This window comes from Urocampus carinirostris, chromosome 20 (genome assembly GCF_059441175.1).
Source record: "Urocampus carinirostris isolate Australia breed hairy pipefish chromosome 20, RoL_Ucar_1.0, whole genome shotgun sequence".
In the NCBI taxonomy this organism is placed as follows: domain Eukaryota; kingdom Metazoa; phylum Chordata; class Actinopteri; order Syngnathiformes; family Syngnathidae; genus Urocampus; species Urocampus carinirostris.
Genome location: NC_142368.1, coordinates 3,397,006 through 3,420,359, shown reverse-complemented (window position 1 = coordinate 3,420,359; position 23,354 = coordinate 3,397,006). Strand labels below are relative to the sequence as shown.

The 23,354-nt window shown below is 40.8% G+C and overlaps 2 protein-coding genes across 2 annotated transcripts; one reads left to right on the top strand and one right to left on the bottom strand.

The window, feature by feature from the left end:
* The first annotated feature begins 823 nt into the window (after window positions 1-823).
* faua (FAU ubiquitin like and ribosomal protein S30 fusion a) lies at window positions 824-4,630 on the top strand. The gene is made up of 5 exons (XM_088325088.1): window positions 824-973; window positions 1,432-1,513; window positions 3,839-3,983; window positions 4,334-4,389; window positions 4,454-4,630. Exons 2-5 carry the CDS (start codon window positions 1,439-1,441, stop codon window positions 4,577-4,579), a joined length of 402 nt encoding a protein of 133 aa, XP_088181214.1. The 5' UTR covers window positions 824-973; window positions 1,432-1,438; the 3' UTR covers window positions 4,580-4,630.
* Window positions 4,631-6,927, bottom strand: fkbp3 (FKBP prolyl isomerase 3). Its single transcript, XM_088325087.1, has 7 exons — window positions 6,764-6,927; window positions 6,488-6,589; window positions 6,306-6,404; window positions 5,495-5,630; window positions 5,368-5,435; window positions 5,035-5,132; window positions 4,631-4,824 (listed from the first exon to the last, which is right to left on the bottom strand). Exons 1-7 carry the CDS (start codon window positions 6,866-6,868, stop codon window positions 4,770-4,772), a joined length of 663 nt encoding a protein of 220 aa, XP_088181213.1. The 5' UTR covers window positions 6,869-6,927; the 3' UTR covers window positions 4,631-4,769.
* Window positions 6,928-23,354: the final 16,427 nt, after the last annotated feature.

Below are 23,354 nucleotides of genomic sequence, written 5' to 3'. Positions count from 1 at the left end.
TTTTTAAAACATTGCTCACTGTGAAGTTGCATGTATGACAAACACTTTTCTATGTAAGATGTATATCTATATAGTACTGTTGATTATTTGCACTTTACATCTGCGATCAATTTTCCCCGAAACTATATTGCTGCAAGCAGATAAAGGAAAAGCCAGCTTTTGTTGGCCTGGCTTTTTTTTTTTTGTTCCCTCTTGTCCATTATCTCTTTTCCTTTTCCTACGGGGATGAATAAAGTATCTATCTATAGACAGCCCACACCTAAGCCAGGCTCACAGTTAATGTTATTTCCTCATGAATTAAAGAAGTGTCGTTGTGATTTGTTATTTCCAGCCACAAATGGATGCAAAAGGGACTGGAAGAAGGCAATTAAGTGTGCTGTTCTTGCCTGTGTCGAATTAAAATTCAATGTGGCTTTTTCCATTATCCCCGGGTGACTTGCTGAGAGCAGGGACAGTGTGCATATTTGTTTTTTCCGATGCTGCCTGTAGAGCGGGCCATCGTGGCCAGCCTAAAATGAAATGCATTTATGGCTGCGCTCCATTATCCCCAGTCAATTTGTTGATAGTGCCGCGCGAGCTAATTTATGTCACGTTAGTGTCTGCTGTATCTTTCATGCTTTTTCCTCAAATGAACACTTGCAGCAGTGATCCGTGATCTTCGTAGAGCGCGCGTTAAAATGGGCGGGTGATCTTTAGCAGGTGTTTGCATATTGCGGCGGATTGGTCCCCATTAACCACGTTAAACTGGAATACAGTTTATTTAAGTATTTTATGTGGGTTTTTTTCCCACATGAGCAAGTTAGCTGCAAGATTGAAAATCCCATGAAACTGCACGTTGCCACACCCAATATGGCGTCCCTACGGACGTATCTGAGACGGTGCCTGACCCGATGACTAAAAGACGCATGCGCATTGTTGCCCTCACCCACAGCCTTTTCGACGCTGCCCGTCTAACGACTAGCAACTAAACGAGGTGAGGCCTATCACAAAACCAGTTTTTCCTCCTCTGTCGGATATTATTTACTCTTTTGAATACATCCGAAACCTTTTAAAATCTGTTTCAAACGCCTGGTTGAACAAACGGCTGATAATTCTTTAGTTTTCGGCCTGTTTTTTACACGCGTGTTGCATGTGGCTTGCTAGTTGGGTTATCTTAGCATTAGCCTCGAAGCGTTCCCAACTTTTTTTTTTCCTGTACACATTTTTGCATTTCTCCATAAATAATGGCTTCCTACTTCGCTCTTAAAGTTGCCTTTCTCGCCAAGACGAGTATCCGTGTCAAATTTTAAATATGCGTTATCAACATAGTGTATTCCTACGTAACTCCCGGCATTGACTATAAAGGCCTATATATTTTTCTCTATTTTCTTAATTTTGCTGTTTAGCTGTAGCATCTCGTATCCAAACTGATGTTTTGAATTGTTGTTCTAGCATCATTATGCAGCTCTTTCTACGTGCCCAGAACACTCACACCCTTGAGGTGACAGGACAAGAGACTGTCGGCCAGATTAAGGTAAATCAAGTCCAAAGTCCATTTATTTATTACGTAAACCCCCACCCCCATGTTAAATAGTTCATTTGTTTAAATAAAACTAAGCTGATTGGAATGATAAACTAAACACATGGAGTCTTTTTGGAACGCAATTGCCAGTCTTTACTTTTGTAATCATTTTACACACCTAGTTGAGGTTGACATGTGTGGCGGCCATTTTACTACTTATAAGCCCGAATGATCTTTCTACATTGATAACTGGTCAGGGTATTTAATGGCCACTTGGCCTACTTTGCTGGGCCCTGCGTGTCATTAATTTTGTAGAGTCGCATCATTCATGCCTCATTCACTTTTTTCCACTGTTACTCTTTCTGGCCACCAATGATAGCCACCAGGGTCATGTTGTGACTCTCTGCTAGCAGCTTCTTCATAGTTATTCAGTGTCACTTGCCTTCCTAAGCTGGTAATAATGCCAAGTACAGTGGGACCTCGCTACTTCGCGGTTCGCGGCCTGTAATGGTGAATTATTATTATTAATATTTTTTTGAAGTGGCGTCGCTACTTCGCAGATTTTCATGATAGGGTGCGTGATCGGGCTCCCCCCACGACCCCAGTAGCGCGGCGCGACGATAGGCGGCAGTCTGCGCGTGGGACCCCCGTAACTGGCGAATCCCCCTCGGTCGACGACCCTAGCACAGCACGCCGTTCTCGTTTCCCGGTGCGCGGTTTCGGTGCGGCTACCGCTTCGCCGCGGGTTAGGGGCTCGCTCGCTGGAGTGACCGAACGGCACCCGCGGTGCGGCGCAAGTATAAACCCTGTTGTGAATTTGTCTCCGATCGTCCCCGCCCAGCTGTACGACTCTTGGCGATGGATCACTCGGCTCGTGCGTCGATGAACGCAGCTAGCTGCGAGAACTAATGTGATTTGCAGCTGCAATTGGCTGGCAACCAGTTCAGGGTGTCCCCTGCCCACTGCCCGGAGATGGCTGGGATGGGCTCCAGCCCCCCCGTGACCCTTATAAGGATAAGCGGTGCAGATAATGAGATAAGATATTTTTCGTTTTTTTTTTTTTTTTTTTTGAAGGGGCGTCGCTACTCCACAGATTTTCTTTTTTTGCGGGTGGTTTGGGTCCCCATTAACCGGGTCTAAAAATATTAAGAATATTATTTTCACCCTAAAAATATTTAGAAACATTTTTTTTTTTTTTTGAAGGAGCGCCATAACTCTGCGGATTTTCACTTATCGCGGGTGGTTTTTGTCCCCATTAACCGCGATAGCCGAGGTCCCACTGTATTCCATCCAGACATCTTCCACCCTACTCCTCCGCAGTTATTTTCTAGCCTCGGGGTCCCCAACTTTTTAAATTTGTAATTGGCGCTAAAGGCATCCTGGTTCAAATTATTTTTTCAAACCCCTTTAGCGTAAGTTTAGTGACTATTCACGTCATTGTACATTATTTGGATGTGAACTTAAGTGTGACAATCGAGCCATTTATGAATAGTTTTTACTTCTAACCACTCACTGTTTGGCGGCATCAAACCTGTATACAGTTCACCATTTATTCATTCCCCCTGTCACCCTTCGCCCCCTTAGGACAAGTTAACTTTTTATAGATATTCATAACATTTCTAGGTAAATATTTCATGTGGCGTAATTTGTCATAAAGTGCTTGTCAGAATATTGGCGTATATTGGGAAAAAAAACACCAGTTTCCTCCCAAAATCCTGCATAATTCATGTCAGTGTACTTCAAATGTGACGAGGCCATTTTTTTTTTTTTTTTTTACTTCTAACCACTCAAATTGTCTGGTGGTATCAGATATCCATACGTATAGTTCATCATGTATTTATTCCCCCTGCCCTTTAGGACAGTCAGAGTCCTTAAAATTCCAATAAAGAAAACAAACTGAACTGTATATACACATATGTCAAGGTGAATATTTCACCTGCACCCACAAAGTGCTTTCATTCAGGTGCCCCTCCCCTCTGTTTCCTTCTCTAGCCACACTGCTGCAGAATCTGGCTTGTCACTATTGATGTTGGCTGCTTATACTGGCCTTTATCCAAGCCCAGCTCTTGACGGTTTGTTTTACCAAACCTTTTTCTTGTGAAAGTAAATTGTTGACGCTAGGCCGTATGGTAATTGGCTTCCAAATTTTGTAAAGGGCTATATAAATGGAGACCATTGACGTATCATTCTGCCTTCTGTAGGTTTTTCTCGAAGACACGCACGCACGTCAGTTTCATACTAAGCTACAGTGACCTCGGGTCACTTCGACATTTACACAAAAAAAAGGCAGACTGTAACGTTTTAGATCTTTCAGTAATTGGTTTATTTTTGTGACAGGCTCATGTCCAGATTCTAGAAGGTCTCCAGGCAGAGGACCAGGTGCTGCTGCTTGCCGGTTGCCCGCTGGAAGATGAAGCTACCCTGGTGGCATGCGGGGTTTCGGAGCATTGTACCTTGGATGTTGCTTGCAGGCTTCTTGGAGGTCAGCACTGAATTAAAAAATGAATTTTCTGAACCAATATTCAGCATTTCCTAGATAGATCCTATAAAAATGGTGTATGGCACCAAATGTGTAATTTAAGTACATATGATACATAATGTATGCATGTAAGGGAGTGTTTAAATGTTACGTCGTATGGCTGTGAAATGCTGTATCCTGGGTGGGTAACATGAGTTGTGGGCTTTGCCCAGTAGTTGTAAATACATCTACATGTTTAAAGCTTTCAGCTCTGCAATGTTCATATTTAGACCAAAATGTAGTGTCTGCTTTAAGCACTAAATCTGTACTGTAGAATGTGGTCCTGCAGTTAAAAGTTGATTTCTATTTTCTAGGTAAGGTCCATGGCTCACTTGCCCGTGCTGGAAAAGTGAGAGGCCAGACTCCCAAGGTGAGACTTTAGTTTTAAAACAACAAATTTTACCCAAGATTAAATCCTGATGTGTGTTTGCCAGGTGGACAAGCAAGAGAAAAAGAAAAAGAAGACTGGCAGGGCCAAGCGTCGCATTCAGTACAACCGACGCTTTGTCAACGTGGTGCCAACATTTGGCAAGAAGAAGGGACCCAATGCCAACTCTTAGGAAGCATGCCTGATACTCATACTGGCTGGTAATAAATGGCCATAAACAGCATTTCAGTCTTGAATCATTTTTTATTAAACACAACAATTGAAAGTTACACATGTACAATACTGATCAAAAGATACATTTTACAGTTTCTTAGTGAAAAGTGACCACAGGTAAACAATACAACTGAGCACCTAACTCATCTTCAATCCACAGCTACCAACTCTACCTCAAAGATCAGCTTGCTGTTGGGTGGAATACTGAGGGATTGAGTTAAGGAAAAACAAATTGTATTTCCCTCTCATAGTTGAAACGCAAAGCAAATAAAGTATTATTCTAACCATGGCAGTCTTCATAATTAGCTGACATTTAAACATGTCATTTAGCTATACTCCTATATTCTGACAGTTTCATCTACGGTGAGACAAACAACATTGTTTATAAAGTAGAAATTTAAATCAAAAGGATACTTTGAGTCAGGAAGACCTTTCCTGCCATACGCCCACTCTGGTTCAATCTCCAAGCGTGCAGTCTCACCCTTGCTCATGGTCAGCAGACCCTCGTCCCACTGCGGGAAGGAACGTTACATTCAAGGTCTTAAAATAATTGCTCCATCTGTAAATTGTCATTCCCTACATTCAATAAAGACAAACTCATCACTGTCAACATGGTTTCTTTTGCATGTAAATGTGCCACAAATAACTAACATTATTGTTAACTTTTGGTGGGTTCATGGAATTAGCCATTAACTTCAGAGTGGCTGCACCAAAGGGCCTCATATGGAGAGAATGTAGGTAACATACCCCACGGATGACTTTTCCCATGCCCACTTTAAAGATGAGGGGTTTGGTCTGTTTCTTCTTTCGGGCCGCTGCAGAGACAGAAAACACGGTCAGACCCGATCAATCGATCCCAGATCTGTTCACCTACTCGCAGGGATATTGGTATCGAAGACTGTGCCATCCTCCAGTGTTCCCGTGTACCAGCAGCTCACGTTGTTGCCCTTTTGGGGGAAATTGGTCTTGTCGCCTTTCTTCAGTGTGGTTTTCCTGAATTTTGGGGGGCCCTGGACAAAAATCATATAAGCTACAGTCCGCTGGGCTTTTTAGTAACACCCACAAATTCTCAAAATATAATTGCAGTATATTAGCATGAATACTTCTAATAAAACTTGTGCAGTCCAGCATTGTCCATTACTAGAAAACAAGCACTTTTTCTGAGGAAAATATCGACGTAAGACTACCAAGATAACAAATCAAAATATCATATATAGGACTTGCTGCTTTAATTTTAATATAAACTATGACTGGACTACTACAACATTAATAAAAGAACACCACAGGATGAACACACTACCACTAGGTAAAGACTACAAGACTTACTGCATAAATACAACAGAAAACTGCAGTCAAGAAACACTAATACTGAAATACTACCACAGCAGTACTACAAAATTGCAACTGCACTATTAATACATACCACTACAAATATAACAAGAATCCTACATAAAAAAACTTACTACAAATACACTGAAGATTACACGTAAACCCTAAAAAACTTTTCCTGACATTTCTTGCAGCAATATGCAATCTGGGATAATGGATCGCAGACATGAAGTGCAAATACTACTACACAAGGAGTACGCAATAATACAAAAGATTGCGTCTCTTCTCAGGATGCAGCATGTGCCCACTACATCACATTAAGACGTATCCCAGAGTCAACTGCATTTTTCTCTCACCTCATCCACAACTTCTGACTTGACCGCTTCCGGACTCTCGATTTGTATTTCTTTCACTTGTTTGGTCACTTCTTCCACAGGCTCTGTCCCTTTAAACCTCTACAGATGAAATAAAACAAGAACGTTAATTAAATCAGTGGCGTTAACTTGCGTCAAAGTGCAAAGGATATGACGTCACTTACCTTACTCGCGAAAAGCTCGTTATAGGCGATGAAGAGTTGGTCTTTTTTAGCGGTTTTAGCCACATTTTTGATATTTCCCAGTAGTTTGTGTTCTTGGAGAAACTAAACACACAAAAATCAAGTTATTTCATGTGACGCTATGGAGCCATTTTGTTTGCAAACACACATTTCCTACCCCGGCTACGCAAGCTAGCTAACGCAACACAAGCAACACGAGGCGAATTCGTGTCGCTAAAAGCGGACAAATACGCGGGGAAAATCGAAATTTGAACGAACCGAGTGCGCCGCGTTGTCCTGGATGAATTTAATCACGTCTTTTTTGGACAAATCGTCACTTTTTAATTGCTCGTCGCTCCACTCACGCGTCGGCTGGGCGGCCATTTTGAGAGGACGGACGAACTATGACCTCGGTGACGACAACTCTATTTTATAAACAAAGACAAAATGGATTTCGACTGTAAGTTAAGTATACATATTTTTTTAACCCACTAATGTCATATTTATTTAAAATATAATATCAGCTATATAAAATATGTTTGGAGGAACGGAAATATGTTAAGCAAAATATGTAAAAACTAAATGTGTAACTTGGTTTACATAGAATCCAAATGTCAAATATGATTATATAAATGATAATAATATTGTAATGTAAAATTCATACCCAGGTAAAAAAAAAACTATTTGGAGCTAGCCAAACAGTAAAAAAAAAAGATAAAATAGCTCAATAGAATGCAAAAAAATGTAACAAGCTCAGTAGATAGCTTGCTAAATAGCTAAAAATGTACAAAGATAGCTTAGCTACAAAGCTAAAAAAGTAGCCGGATAGCTAGCTAAAAAAACTGCACATTTTTTGCTCATCCGCTTTATGGAACCCAATTACTGAATTGAAGTTTTTTGTATCACTAGGAGGCAGTAAATATTACACACGGTCCCTTTAAAGGCTAACTCTGCTCCAAATTTGACACTTTAAGCACACACGACATTAGGGTTGGTTGTGTCCAAGATTGTCTTTGAACAGATCATGGTGACCTAAAACATAAGAAAGGATAAAAAAATGTGTCAATAAAAATCAAGGCACTAGTTCTTTGAAATTAGTAGTTATCTGCCATTTTTAACCGAGGATCCATGATGTGTTATAAACATCCTTTTTATTTATTGTTGTTTTTCAGATAGAAAGTTTTCAACTAGACAAAAAATGTGGTGTTGGTCTTAAATTTGATTTCAAAAAGAATTGCAAAAATGTGAACTTTGTTGGACAAATAAGATAGCAATAAGTACCAATTATTTAGTTCCGCTTTCATAGACTTCGCGCTAAAATACATAAATTCTGGTACAAGACAAAAATAAATAAAATACTCCGTAGAATAGTAGATAGTTATACGTCTTGGTGGTTTTGATATACAGTGGAACCTCGGTTCTCGACCATAATCCGTTCCAGAACCCTGTTTGTAAACCGATTTGTTCGATCACCGAAATCATTTTTCCCATTAAAAATAATGTAAATCGTTTTAATCCGTTCCAACACCCTGAATGTTTACCTTGAATGTTTAACGTAAACATAAAGCTAATCCAGGCTAATCGTACGTCCGCGTTATCGTAATCTTCCGTACGAAAGATTACGCTAACATGAACGTGTAAAAATTAAAAAATCAGGTCGTTTACAAGTCATTTAGCACCCAGGTCTCCACAACAAGTGGTGAGCGGTTCATTGGAAAGGGGGCTCGTTCCAACACCCACATAAAGCCAACCCAGGCTAATCGTACGTTCGTGTTATCGTAATCTTCCGTACGAAAGATTACGCTGACATGAACGTGTAAACATAAAAAAAAGGGATAAAGAAAAGAATTATGGATAAGATTTCTTACCTTTGTGGTGGTCAGCAGAAGGCGCAGGTGGACGGCCGTTGCTTGCTTATAGCACTCGCTCCCTTAGCCACATCACTAGATTTCACAGCCTCCTTATTCTTTAGTATCATACTGATCGTAGATTTAGCCATGCTGTATTCCCTAGCAAGATCAGACACTCGCACACCTCCTTCATATTTTGCAATTATTTCTTTCTTAAATGCAATAGTTGTATGTACTACTTTTCTTTTTTCACCTGTAGCAACTTTGCTGCTTGCACTGACTTTCTTCTGAGGAATAATTAGGGGCTAAAACACCCGTACGCCGCTCAGCATCGCACCCTAGCATACGCGCTCACGCATTAGAGGCGTTCGAACTCCGATTTCTTTTGACCGAACAGCGAAGCAAGAATTTCTCGAAATTTTTGTATATTTATTCTACCAATGTTGTCTGTTATTGTTATCCCTTTACCACTAGGTGTTGCAGCATTTCCGATATGTCCTGGGCAAGTGAGAGGTGGCTAGGGAACACAATCACATTCCTTCTTATACAGATTGACACAATCAACGTTAATATTTAAGAGGGTAACAACCCCACCATTCCAATGGATACCAATGTTGTAAGACCGGCCGAGGTTCGAACCCTCAGTCGGAGCAGCAGCCTCCCTGTCTCGGGGCAGACGTTCTACCCTAAGGCTAGAGCAAAGGCAGAATGTCATACTTTCAATTTACCTCCAGAAACCTTGTTAGAATATGATACGGTGAAATTGTGAATGTGTTTAAATGCTGTTAAAAGTGTTGATAAAAAAATTTCAAACCTCAAATTGTTAGAATATGATATAATGAAATTGCGAATGTGTTTAATTGCTGTTAAAAGTGTCAATAAAATTGTTAAAACCAAAAACCGAGAAGGTATATACGACACTTGGTCATAGTAGTCTGATACCCTCAATGCAGTCACAACCTGTACCCACTGGAGGGCAGTAAAAGCACACGACAAAGAGTATGGTTTTTCTATTTCCTATGGTATCATTTCCCTATTTAAAAGTAACTTACGGGTTCTTTTTTTTAAAAAACATTTAATTACTTTTGAATTTGTTGAAAATATAAAAAATATGATTTAATCATGGTATATGTGTAAGTAATGAAATAGTACTAAAATGTAAAGGAGTTCTTTTTTACATTTCATTTTCACATTTGAATTACTATTTTGAATATAAATAATAATATAATAATAATAATAATTTCCTTGTATTGTCATTCTGTGTAACAATGTACACAGAACGAAATGTCGATTGCACCTGACTCGTTGTAGCGAGCCGATGCAGCCGCAGCCAACAGAGGGCGCCGCCGACCACCTTTTAAGTCTTAGGAATGACTCGGCCGGGGCGCGAACCACCGACCTCCCAGTCTCAAAGCGGGCCTTACCATCTAGGCTACTGAGCTGGTGAACTATACATTAATATACATGACCTACTTATCTTTTTATATCATTTTATTATGTCTTATTTATGTGTCAGTGCACTCAAATTTTGATTTAATTTTGAAATAATGTTTAAACTATATTTCTAAGAAATGTTTTTTAGTTTGTACTTTTTCATTACTAGAAAATGTACAAATGCAATTCTACTTATGTAATTAAGGCACTATGACCTGGGTTGGCGATTTTTTTTCTCTCATACACAGGAATGGGGTTTGAAACCTTGCCATTTGGAAAACATGGGGCCCATTCATTTCCATGGGCAGCCATGGTAACCAGGGCGATTCCAGAGGTGGCATGAGCGGGTCACTGACCCACATTAAATTTTACCATGGGTAAATGGTGAATGTAATATTTTATAAAGTAATATGTCAAAAAAATATGTACTCTTTTCTGAAATATCTGTCACTTATATACTCCAAATTTGCTTTAAAATGAATATTATAATTTAATGATTTCTTAGATTTAGAATACATTTTGCGTATATTTATAAATAAAAACAAACAAAATAGAAAAAAAAGCAAAAATTTTATTATTATTTGTGAATATACCCCCAAAATTATTTACAATTTAATGTACATTTAAATTTAATATCAATATATTTAAAAAAAGTAATACAATAAAAAAAGGTACTGCACAAATTCTCTCAATTTATACGAATATTAATGGCGACAAGACGTCCAATCCGACATTTTATTTACGTCTTTTTATTATTCCGAACGCGAACGTAGAAAAAGGTTCCTGCGAGGAAGCGAAATGAAAGAAATACGTCCACGCGGAGGTGTTTCATAAATACTAAGTAGAAGAAACGTGTTTTCTTATCAGCGGGCCACTCGCCCAATATACTTGAACACGTCCTGCTGATAGAAGTCAGGAGGAAGAAGGAATTCTGAGGCAATCACACGCAAAACTAACCTCTGGTGTGTTTCTATGTTGGCTGTTTTCAGAAATCGGGCATTTTCAGTTCTTAAAGTTACACAAATACTGTATTTATTTGTGTCGATGCTCATTTCCTTTTGACCGAATAAAGATTCAAAGCCTGGGTGTGCGTTTTACAGTTTACCAATCGCAGTTGCACAAAACAGAAGAAGCTACTTTCTATCGCTAACAAAGTTGGACCTCTCCTGCTAAACTCTCTCTAGGGCCACATGTCATTTTTGGTGCTCCCTGGCGCTTTTTCAGAAATGTTTTGATAATGGAAAAATATATTGTCTTCTATAACACAGAACCGGAAGGTAAAATGATTTTTTTTCATAAAATCCACGTGTACCATGTCAAGAACGTTAGATCCTTAATCTATACAGTTCTGCAACGATTTATCTGGCAAAAAATCTCACCGAACACAACTGCGAAATCAGGAAAACGGACCCTGGTTGCGGCGGTGAGAACGTTTAATCCCTACTATGTAATCAACCGTGATCTGGATGACTTACGAAAAGGTATTCGATTTCATCCCATTAAGTCATAAAGTTTCAGGACTTTCAAATGTGTTCCATATTACACAAGTCAGCTTTCTTCAAGTTCATATTAAGATCAAGAACATATTTTGAGATCTGCTTGTTATTTTGTCATTAAAAATACCCTCAAAAGAAAGTAAAATATTCGTATAATTTCAATGAAAAACGTAATATTTTTCTCCCCGTCCACCCTGTTGTTTGGGGGGCACTGTCCCTTTAAAAAAACCTCTGATGTTTAGATTTAAAGCATGTTGTCTCTATTAACTAGAGCTTAAACCCAAGATGTCCACCTCGTTATCATAGAATATCAGTTGATGTCATACAATTTCACATTGACTTTTTTTGCTTCCGGTACCAGAGACAAATGGTAAATGGTCTGCATTTCTATAGGGCTTTTAAGTCAATGAAGACCTCCCAAAGCGCTTTACAATGTGCTTCACACTCACCCATTCACACACCAATAAGGAGTCAGCCATGCAAGGCAACTATTTGCTTATTGGGGGGATTTGGTGTCTTGCCTAAGGACACTTCGCTATATAACACGGAGGAGCCCGGAATCGAACCTGCGACAAATGTTTTAGTTAAGAAAACAGAAAGTTGTACTGAAATATATCAACAGGAAGGAGCTCAACAAGGGAATTAAGGGGTGCGCGTTATATGAATACATAACTTGAGACAAAAAAAGTAATGCTAACGTGCTAAAGGACTCTAAAAACTATATAGAGCTAGCGAGACGGTTTCATTTTTTCCCCATCTTTCCAGTTCCTCTTAAAGGGGTAATACGGGCGATTTAAGGGCGCGTCTCCGTCCGATTAGCCGCATCGGGGCGAACGTGGGCTCGCATTGACACGGCGGATCCGCCGGCTCAAACCTTCTAAAGCCAGTTGGGCTTACTGGGAGAAAGGAGACGACACTTGAGGAGGGGGGGTTGGTTCACCTGCTGTGCCCAAGTCTAATCCCCCGCGCTGACATAAAGGGCCACCGAAAAGGAAGAGGACTTATGCCAAAATGAAAAAAAAATGACATCTTGTATGTCCAGAACTAGCAGCATCGAAGGGAAAAGGAACAAAAACTAACTTCCTTATTGCTGAAAGCTAGCGGTGGTGACTTCTACATTGAACACGCGTATCTTTTTCACCAGAAACTAGCAGTGGTGTCCCCTACATGCAAAAATGAGCATTGTTGTGAGTGTAAAACTACCAACAGCAAAAAGGAGATGAGCTTACGTGCCCCAAAATAGGTTCAAACTAGCATATTTACCATTAAAACGTACTGGTGGATCTTGTAATCCAAAATTAGCAGTCTTTTACATAAAAAAATAGCATGTTGTTTTCAAAAAACTAGCAGTGGTGTCCTCTACGTCAAACAACAATTGGAAAATGGCATCTTTTATGAGAAAAGAGGTTTTAGATGAGGGGATGGTGTCATAATAGTCTGTGGTTTGCGCAGCCCTTTGAGACTCCTTGTTATTAAGGGTGTCACAAATAAACATGACTTGACTGAGATTTTTGAGTTTTCACTTGCCCTCATGTAGGTTGTAGATCAGGGGATGGTATCATAATCGTCTGTAGTTTGCAATAATCTGTGGTCTGCGCAGCCCTTTGAGACTCCTTGCTATTAAGGGTGTCACAAATAAACATGACGTGACTTAAAAACTAGCATCTTGAAAAGTAGCAGTGGCGTCTTCTGTGCCAGTAAATCAGTAGTCTTATTCATTGAAAAATAGCATATTTGTCACAGAAAACTAGCAGAGGTATCTTTTACGTTGAAAACTAGCACCTTTTTTGTTGAGAAGTCAAAACTAGCATTTTTTTTTCTGAAAACTAGTGGCGGCGTTTCTATGAGGGTAAAGTAGCATTCTTATATGTCGAGAAAACTAGCAGTGATATAATTTATGTCAAAAACTAGCATATGTTTAAAATATATGTACTAGCATATGTTTAAATTAGCAGTTTAATACATCAAAACTAGCATATTTTTTTGGGCTGAAAACTAGTGGCGTCCCGATGAAGGTAAAGTAGCATTCTTATATGTCGAGAAAACTAGCAGTGATATATTTTATGTCAAAAACTAGCATACGTTTAATATGTATGTACTAGCATATGTTTAAATTAGCAGTCTATACATCAAAACTAGCCTATCTTTTTTGGCTGAAAGCTAGTGGCCTCTCGATGAAGGTAAAGTAGCAGTCTTTTATGTCGAGAAAAATAGCAGTAATACGTATCTTTTATGTCAATAACTTGCATATGTTTAATATGTATGTACTAGCATATGTTTAAATTAGCAGTTTAATACATCAAAACTAGCATATTTTTTTGGGCTGAAAACTAGTGGCGTCCCGATGAAGGTAAAGTGGCAGTCTTCTATGTCGAGAAAACTAGCAGTGATACGTATATTTTAGGTCAAAAACTAGCACCTTTTTTGGTGAGAAGTCAAAACTAGCATTTTTTTTGCTGAAAACTAGTGGCGGCGTCTCTATGAAGGTAAAGTAGCATTCTTATATGTCGAGAAAACTAGCAGTGATATATTTTATGTCAAAAACTAGCATACGTTTAATATGTATGTACTAGCATATGTTTAAATTAGCAGTCTATACATCAAAAGTAGCACATTTTTTGGGGGCTGAAAACTAGTGGCGTCTCGATGAAGGTAAAGCTAGCGGTAATACGTAATCTTTTATGTCAAAAACTAGCAACTTTTTCGGTGAGATGCCAGTAAATTAGCAGTCCTATATGTTCTTATATGTCTAAAATAGCGCATTTTTCATGTCAAAAACTATCATACTTTACGCAAAAAATTAATGGTTGCGCCTTGTACAAGGATAAAGTAACGGTCTTATAGGTCAAGAAAACTAGCAGTGGTATCTTTTTTGGTGAGAAGTAGCAGTGGAGTCTTCTATTCCGGTAAATTAGCAGTCTAATACATCAAAACTAGCACAATTTTTTGCTGAAAACTATTGCAATATTTTTAACGTCAGAAATTAGCATTAGCGGCGGCATCTTTGAAGCTAAAATCTAGTTGTGCCGTCTTCTATGAAGATAAAGTATCAGTCTTGGCTTAAGACAAATTTACAGAGAAGCATCTAGGAAAGGAAGCGGGTATTAGCGTTAGCCGTTAGCCAGGTCGGCCCCGTTCATCGGTATTCGGCGGTTAGCCTGAGGCGTCGCGAGTCCTTGGTTCTCTGTACGCCAGGCTAAAGGTTAAAATGGAGATTAGGCTCTTTTTTCTGAGATTAGGTTTTGTTCCCTAATCAAGCTTATCTGTCGCCGTTCTCGCCGCAAACTCCGACCAAAGTCACCTGGGCTTAAAAGTTCTCGGGGAAAAAAAAGAGAGAGTGAACCCTGTGCAAGGAATACAACAGAAATATTATAAAAATACATCTAAAAATATACTACAATAAAAATTTCATCTCATCTCATTAGCTGCACTGCTTATCCTCAGTAGGGTCGCGGGGGTGCTGGAGCCCATCCCAGCAATCATCGGGCAGTGAGCAGGGGACACCCTGAACTGGTTGCCAGCCAATCGCAGGGCACACAGGGACAGACAGTTCGCCCGCTCATTCACACCTAGGGACAATTTGTGACCGGCCAATCCACCTGAAATGCATGTCTTTGGAATGTGGGAGGAAACCGGAGTGCCCGGAGGAAACCCACGCAAGCACGGGGAGAACATACAAACTCCGCACAGGAAGTCCGGTAGCTGGATTTGAACCCACACAGGAGGTTCCCAAGACTTTAGAACTGTCCCGCACACGCGCTAACCACTGCGCCGCCGTGCTGCTGCACAATAAAAATCCTACAACAGAAATACTACAAGAATACTACCAAAATACTACCAAGATGCAAATACAGTTATACTACAAAAATACGACAGAAATGCTAAAATACTACAAACCTAAATCTCAAATTAACAAAATTACCACAGAAACGCTACATAAATACTACAAAAATACAACGACAGTCAAGTCAAGTCATGTTTATTTGTAAAGTCCTTTATCACAAAGAGTCTCAAAGGGCTGCACAGGTTATTGCAAACCACAGACTATTATGACACCATCCCCTGATCTAAAACCTACATGAGGGCAAGGAAAAACTCAAAAACCTCAACATGAGGAAAATAAAGAAACCTTGAGAAGGGACAGTAACAATAGAAAAATACTACAGCAATACAACAAAAAATACTACAACAGAAATACTACAAAAACAAAACAACAGTAATACTAAAAAACTAAATATCAAATGTAGTGCTCAAAGCGCAACGTAATTTGTTATTTTGTTCCGACAACAACGGTGACCAGATGATGAAGTTGCTGTATCCGAGTCAGATCAGGAGGTTTCCCTTGCTACCGGTAACATGAAAACGAATACCTGTTTCATAGCCGAAACTCCCAACACTTTGCAGTCCCCTCGCCGCAGCATGATTTATTCAGGACTCGGGGCCAGTCAGGGTCTTCGTTTAGTAGGGCCCGGCATTATGAGTAACGAGCCCCCATCAATTTTTCAGGAGCGGCCCCTTCCCCTGACGTCCGAGTCTGCCGGGAGCGACGCCCTCCCCTCCCGGTAGAGAGCGGCCGCGACGTCGACCGAGCGCCTCTCGCTGAATATTTCAACCGATTGCGGCCCATTAGCATCAGACTTTTTGGTTAATATTGATGCTATGCTAATTCGGTGTTAATTGCCCGGGTGAGAGTCCCCGGATGTCAGCGCTAACTTCTGACTAAAAAGTCAGAATTGGCCTCAGGTTGGAATTCAAATGAGTCTAAATCCTTAACCCTTGTTCAGAACTGTTTGAAACCTTAAAGGACCCCCCAAAAATGGGACTTTAGACCGTGAGAAACCTACTCCAAACTTAAACCATTACAGTGAGTTCAAACCCAAATTCTTGACTTGACAATTCTGATCTCAAACCCCAATCAGTTGGACACTCAGATGAATTGTTTAGTATTAAGATTGAGAACCTAGGGATTGTACCTGAAACCAGTCTGGCCCCCAAAAACAAGTATTTCAAGGTTTCCGGCTAGGGTTCCCAACAAGGGTTTAGGTATGAAAGCAGTCATTTAAAGCGTTTCTAGTTTTCTGCAAAGGTTTTTACCAGAAACCAATGATTGAAAGCATTTTAGGGTTTACACTGAGGGTTTTCCAGCTAGGGTTTGGGGCCAAAACCAGGGATTCGAAGCGTTTTCAATTTCCGGGCTAAGGTTTTGAACTTGGGTTTGGGACCAAAACCGTGCCTGACTGGAGTTTCTGTCTGGGATATTGAACTAAGGTTTGGGCCCAAAACCAGCGGTTTAAAACATTTCTAGGTTTTTTGGTTAGGGTTTCCAACTAGGGTTCGGGCCCAGTACCTTTCATTTAAAGGGTTTCTCGGGTTTCTGGTTAGAGTGGTTCCAAAACTAGGCATTATATTCCTACGGTTTCTGGCTTTGGTTTCCAACTATAGTTTTAGCTCTAAAACCAGGGATTTAAAGCACTTCATGGCTTCCTTGGGACCAAAACCAGAAATCTAAAGGGTTTCTAGAGTTTCCAGCTTGTGTGTAGGCCCTAAACCAGTCATTTAAAATGTTTCTAGGGTTTCCATCAAAGGTAAATATCTGGAACCAGACATTTAAAGCGTTTTCTAGGGTTTCAAGTTAAGGTTTCCAACTAGGGTTTGGTCCTGAAACCAGGGGATCTAGAGACAAAAACAGTCATTTACAGTAAAGGGTTTCCAGTTAGGGATTCTAACTAGAACTTGGGTCTGAAACCAGGAATTCAAAGTGTCGTAGGGCTTGTGGCCTGGGTTTCCAACTAGGGTTTGGTCCTGAAATAGGTCATTTTTATATTTTTTAGGAATCCTGGCCAGGGTTTAAGGAAAACATAGGCATTGAAAGCATTTCAAGGTTATTTGTTCGGGGTTTCCAACTAGGGTTTGGGCATTAACCCAGTGTTTTAAAACGTGACTAGGGATTTCAACTTAAATTATGAGTTCATACTAGAGTATTTTTTAGGGTTATCAACTTGAGTTTTGACTTGATACGAACCAATTCTTGGTTTTAAACCTAAACTTGTCTTGAAACCCTACTTCTGAAGTTAAACTGTACTGGGGGTATGATTCAACCACAACTATTGTTTGCAAATGTAACCCAAGCTTGCAACCCTAAAGGAGACTTAAACAGCATACCCTGGATTCAAACCTTACTGTAAAACCACAACCGTGACTTGTGGATTTTTCCCTAACCTGAAACACAAAGCGTCGCTTGAAATCCTCAGATAGACCGTAAATCTTGAAGGATTTTATACATTTTACTATAAAGGATTTAACACCATTAAATAAAAGTTACATTTATCGAGTGCAATGAAGATTCTCACCGGGTAGGCTGAAGTTCAATGACAGGTCACGCTGATCCGAATGCGGAATGTTTTGGCTGGGGAATTTTGATAACAGGGCTCTGACGGGGAGACGGCAGGCGATATTTGGAGAACAAGGCCCTGACGTAGAAACGCTCTGCTGTTTTGAGTTTCTCCAGACATCAAGCGAAAGGGGCTTTCCTTTGGGCGGCAGTAGCTCAGGAGGTAGAGCGCTCGTCTTGGGATCAAGGGATCCCAGTTCGAATCCCGGCTCGTCCGTGTTACATGTCGAAGTGTCCTTGGGTAAGACACTGAACCCCTAATACCCCCAATAAGCAGGTTAGCGTCTTACATGGCTGCAATACAAGGCCGCTATTGGGAAATGTGGAGCACATTGTAAAGCGCTTTGGGAAGTCATTGACTTGAAAAGGGCTATATAAATGCAGATCATTTCATTTCATTTCCTGGCACGCCCATGGGAGGAGCCGGCACACCAGCTCGCGGGAAAAAACGTGGGCAGAAGAAGAAAGGCAGAAGATAGCGAGAGGAGGCTTGATAGAGACTCGAGCGACACTAATTCGGCTACTTCGATGGAGTTCACTTAGCTCAATTATTTAAGAAATTAAATCTGCCCCCGTGTGAAAATGTCGGCTCTTCTTGTCCATCTTTTCCCGTCAAGAAACAAGTGCGCATTGTTAGGAGAATGTAGGTTGTGTTTGGTAAATTGAGTCAGATATCTAATTCGAACAATTTGGTAAACGGTACATTTTAATATTTTATTTCCTAACAATCTCAAGAAGAATCCTAAACTTTATGCCTTGAAACAATATTTTGAGAAACCGAACTTCGAAAATCAATTGGACACCCATCATTTTGAAACAGTTCTTTGATACACTAGCGCTACTTTGGGTTCGAGACATAAAACCCAACCCTGTCTACAAATCCCCCCGAGCTTGAAACCTTACGAACGGCCGGATCAAAAGGCTAAAGAACTCTCAGCGTGTCCATCAGCGCCCGCGACTTCATTCACGTGTTGGTGTTGATTAGAGCGTAGGTGACGGAGAGACCGCCTGCCGGCAGAGGAAGTACGCCATGCATTATTAATCCATCCGCAGTGAAACGACTGCGGTTGCGAAGCAGCCCCGGAAACGCCATTGCGGCTCTCGCGCTAACTGCCGCGGCGTTTCGCTGCTGCTAGGGAACGGCGGGGCTTCGTTCATTAGCACATCTCAGACTTGTTCCCTTTTATGTTCTACTACGAGAAAAAACTGACATTTTAGGAACTTTCTGGATAGGGTTTAATCAAGACCGTGTAAAATCGAGCTTCAAGCCATATTTGAAACCCTAACCAGTATTTAAAGGGATTCCCAAATTCTAAAACATACAAGATGTGAGAAAACAGTACATGTTTTTTGCGTTATATCTACATATATGTCATTGGTTCATTCCAATTGTTTTTGGAGATAATGCATTTTGAAGACAGTCGGTCTCGTCTTTGACTTCCTGAGCTCTGACACAAGCCAGTCACCCGATTGGTTTACATGTTATTTAGTCGAAACAGTTTTGAGTGTTTTAAGACAAGGTTTGTTGTGGATTATTGGAGTCGAGCTTGACATAAGGACATTAGTTTATAAAACGGGAAATTCCAGGTTGTTTCTCCCGAGTGTAAATGTCAGCGAATGTTATTATTAATGGCCTTGGTCTCCCAAGGAATAACATTCTTCTTTGCCAAGTAAAAACATTATTCTTGGCAGGGAACATGCGGTCAAGCCGACCCCAACAGTCATTAGAAATTGTGAAAATCGAAAGAGGACAAAACATTCTGTCTGGTAGCGTGTATTTTGAGATAAACACGTGCGTCATCGCGAAGGGGACGGACTAAAGTAATATGAGATGTTGTCTTAGGTTATAAAAAGCCAATTGTCTCTGAAGACGTATGAGACCTCTGTTTTGTACGCTGATGACGATAATTAAACAAGCTCTCTCTCTCACGCCAAGACTTCTCCTTGCATCTTGTTTGACATATTTTGGGGCATATTTCTCGGGCTGCTCCGAAAGATTTGGAAGAGAATGCCTAGATGGTGAGCCGCCAAAATGGCTCGAACTCGCAAAAATAACACACACAGAACAAACTTCCGGAACCAGGAAAGAGGCTGGCTGACCGAAAAGCTGATGGGCCCCTAATCTAGCAGCTAATGCCAGTTTCACAAACCCTAAAGAAGCTATAAGGAACTCTGTTACTCTCTGCTGCCATCCCCTGGCTTGTGTCACTATTGCAGCCTCTGTCAGCTCGTTCATGATGCACGTGCAAGTATGTGCATTTGGTAGAGCATGAAGTCACTCTACAGCACTCTCCCCGCCGCCCCATTTCTTCAACCCAATGTGTTCTGCCCCAAACAGCTCTGCTAAAAGTGCGATAATGGCATAAGGGCTCTTTGTAGTCAGTCGGGCATTGTTAAGACTTCGACTTTCCACAAAGGACAACTCTAACGAGGCTTCCCACCTTTAACGACTAGCAACGTGGACACAGGCGCTAACCGCTAAATGCTAAAAATCATCCTTCATCCCAGAACCGCCTCCCCTGCTTCGTTGCCATGGCGAGTATCGGCCTCAGCTGCCGGCAGCGTGAATCGGCGTGCCGACAGATGACAAAGACGCCCGTTGACGCCTCTATCGCTCAGCTCACTGTACTTTGCCGCTCCAATTTGCTCGCCACCTGCCTGCCTACTCTTCCGAGGGGGGAAAAAAAAATGGACTCCGCCGGTATCTGATAGCGAGGCACTCTTTTGTGGCGAATATTTTGTCGTTTTTTGCGACGAGCGCTAGCCGAGGCCCAAAACGGATGAGGCTGTCACGCCGCCGGCAACGTGCATTCATCACGTCTTATCGGAACTGGTTCACGCCGCGAGTCGCCGGGACTCTGGGATGGGAGGACCCGGCGTCCTTGGAGGGGTCGGGAAACCTGGGGTCAAGGTCAAAGGGTTTATTGTGTTATCTCTTGCCGGACTGTTACTTTTCCGATTCAGTTTTTTCCTTTCCCAAGAGTCAAGGACAGTTGACTGTCTTTCGCATAATTAAAGGTTTTCTCAACTTTCCTTTTATGCCCTTGCAACATCCATTGCAGCCTGGAATTGGGATTGCCTCATGTACTCTTCTCAAGGTTTCTTCGTCTTCCGCATCCTGGGGTTTTTGAGTTTTCCCTAGCCTTCATGTAGGTTTCAGATCAGGGCATGTTGAAATGGTTGTTTTTGCAGCTCTTTGAGACTTTGTATGATTAAGGGCTATGCAAATAGGGTTACTTGACTTGACTGACCTTTTTAGGAAAATATTTTATTTTGAAAACAATGCAATTGACAGTAATTGCAAAAAACACTTTTGCACCAAATGCAAAATTGCACAACCCTAACGATACCAAACTGTATTACGATATTAACTGTATGTAACATTCTACATGCCGACATTTCTTGTGTAAATATCATGTAAATTATAACTATAGCCTTATCATCCTTGTTTTATAACCTTATCTTCTGTGTTCCTTTATCTTCTTAGCTTTTTACCTCACTGTGAATGTGTGAAACTGGAGTGTCATGCCCAATTTCGTTGTCACAATATGTTAACCCATTTTGTAACAATGACAATAAAGGTATATTCTATTCTATTCTAATTACTTGCTTTGATTGGCATTGTGCAATGGGTCCTGTAGTCTGAGAACAAAAATGTTCTTTATCATTTCATTGTTTTTATTTTTTTTAATGAAGCTTTATTTTTTTACGTCGATAAAAACGAAAATTCAAAAATCAAATCCACTAATTAAAACAATAAATGCTCGATTTGAATGGAATTGCAATAATCTAATGCTGTTATAATATCAATCATGGTGATGATGATAAAAAGAAGTGGAAGTAGAAGAAAAGTTGAAGGAAAAAAAGGCGTATAAGAAAAATAAGTCAAAAACAGAACTAGAAGAAAGGGAAAAAGAAAAAGACAGAAGAAAAATAAGTAAAAACAAAAGACGTAGAAGAAAAAGAAGAAAATGGATAAAATGGTGAATTTATATAGCGCTTTTCAAGTCAATGAAGACCTCCCAAAGCGCTTTTACAATGTACCCATTCACACACACACACACACCAATAGCGGCCATGAAGCCATGCAAGGCGCCAACCTGCTTATTGGGGGTATTAGGGATTCAGTGTCTTGCCCAAGGACACTTTGACATATAACACGGAGGAGCCGGCAATTGAACCTGCGCCCTCTTGATACCAACGCGAGAGCTCTACCTCCTGAGCTAATGCCGCCCTAACTGCGTTAGTAACTGAATTACTCGATAGTAAAATTACCTAGTTACCAAGGAAAGTAACTATTTCCGTTACTATAAAATAAAGTATGTTAAAGAATATTCTGAGCAAATACGAAACACGGCCAGAGTTTACTTAAAGAGATGGAAATTCGGACTATTTCAGGAATCCGGCTGTCATGACCAGCACACAGGGTAGACCCAATCGCGTAACGTTTTCTCACAATTTTATTGAAAGAAGGAGGAAGGGCAGCGCCCAGGATCCGACGCTCACTGGACGCATGAAGCAAGTCATTCTAGGAGAAGAAGAAAGGGGAGACGATGAAAAAGAAGAAGCTGGAGAAGGAGTAGAAAAAGAAAATGAAAAAGGAGAATAAAAATGTCCCTTCTCAAACTCAAAAACCTCAACATGAGGACAATCCTCATGTTGAGGTTTTTGAGTTTTTCCTTGCCCTCATGTAGGTTTTAGATCAGGGGATGGTGTCATAATAGTCTGTGGTTTGCACAGGGTTGGGTAGGGTTACTTTAACTTGGTTACTCTCAATTACTTTTGGATTACTCCAATACCAAATATGCTAATAAAAGACAAAAGAAACTAAATATGACTCACAACACGTGGTAAGCTTTCTCTCCTGGCTTTGATCTCCGGCAAAACTAACATGAAATGCGACAGAAACAAAATGAAAATAAATCCAAACAGCTTGCCAACATCATTTTTGCCGTTCCATGTGTTCCCTTACTCCCCAAGCCTGCACAAAATTTAGTTTATTTTGTCTTTTATTAGCATATTTGGTATTGGAGTAATCCAAAAGTAATTGAAAGTAATCCAGTTAAAGTAACCCTACCCAACCCTGCACCGTTTGCAATAATCTGTGGTCTGTCCAGCCCTTTGAGACTCTGTGATTATGGACTATAAAAATAAAAATGACTTGACTTATGTGACCTTTTCAAGATGGACTTTTACAACAATCAGTGCCCAAATACCCAGCTATTTCACTTCACAGCTATATTTTGGATCGTATTCGGAGGGAGAGTAGTTCTTCAGTCCTTTTTAGCGGTCGACGTAGACAAAGCCAAATTTGAAACCCTATTTTAGGACAAAGCCAATCTTCTCAAGATGGTGCCTCGAGCCCCCGTTAGCGCGCGTCGGCGTACGTACGCGTCACGCTTTTGCCCGAATCTCCGGCGAGAGACAAAACCGGTGCGGAAGCGTTGTGGGAAATCAGAGTTTGAAAAGAAATCGTCTCGGCGGCGCGTTCCTCAAATCAATTTTTCATTTCCCATCTCCTGACTGCGCTTGAATTATGAATCTTACTGTACGCTGCGAGAGCACGGCGGGGTTAATGCGAAAGCGAGCGCCGGCGTGGTTCCGACGTGCCACCGCGTGACCTGAACTCCGGTTGGACACGGCATTCGATTTGTTTGCGGGGGCCGGATTCGATCGTGCGCCTTTGCTTACTTTTTAAA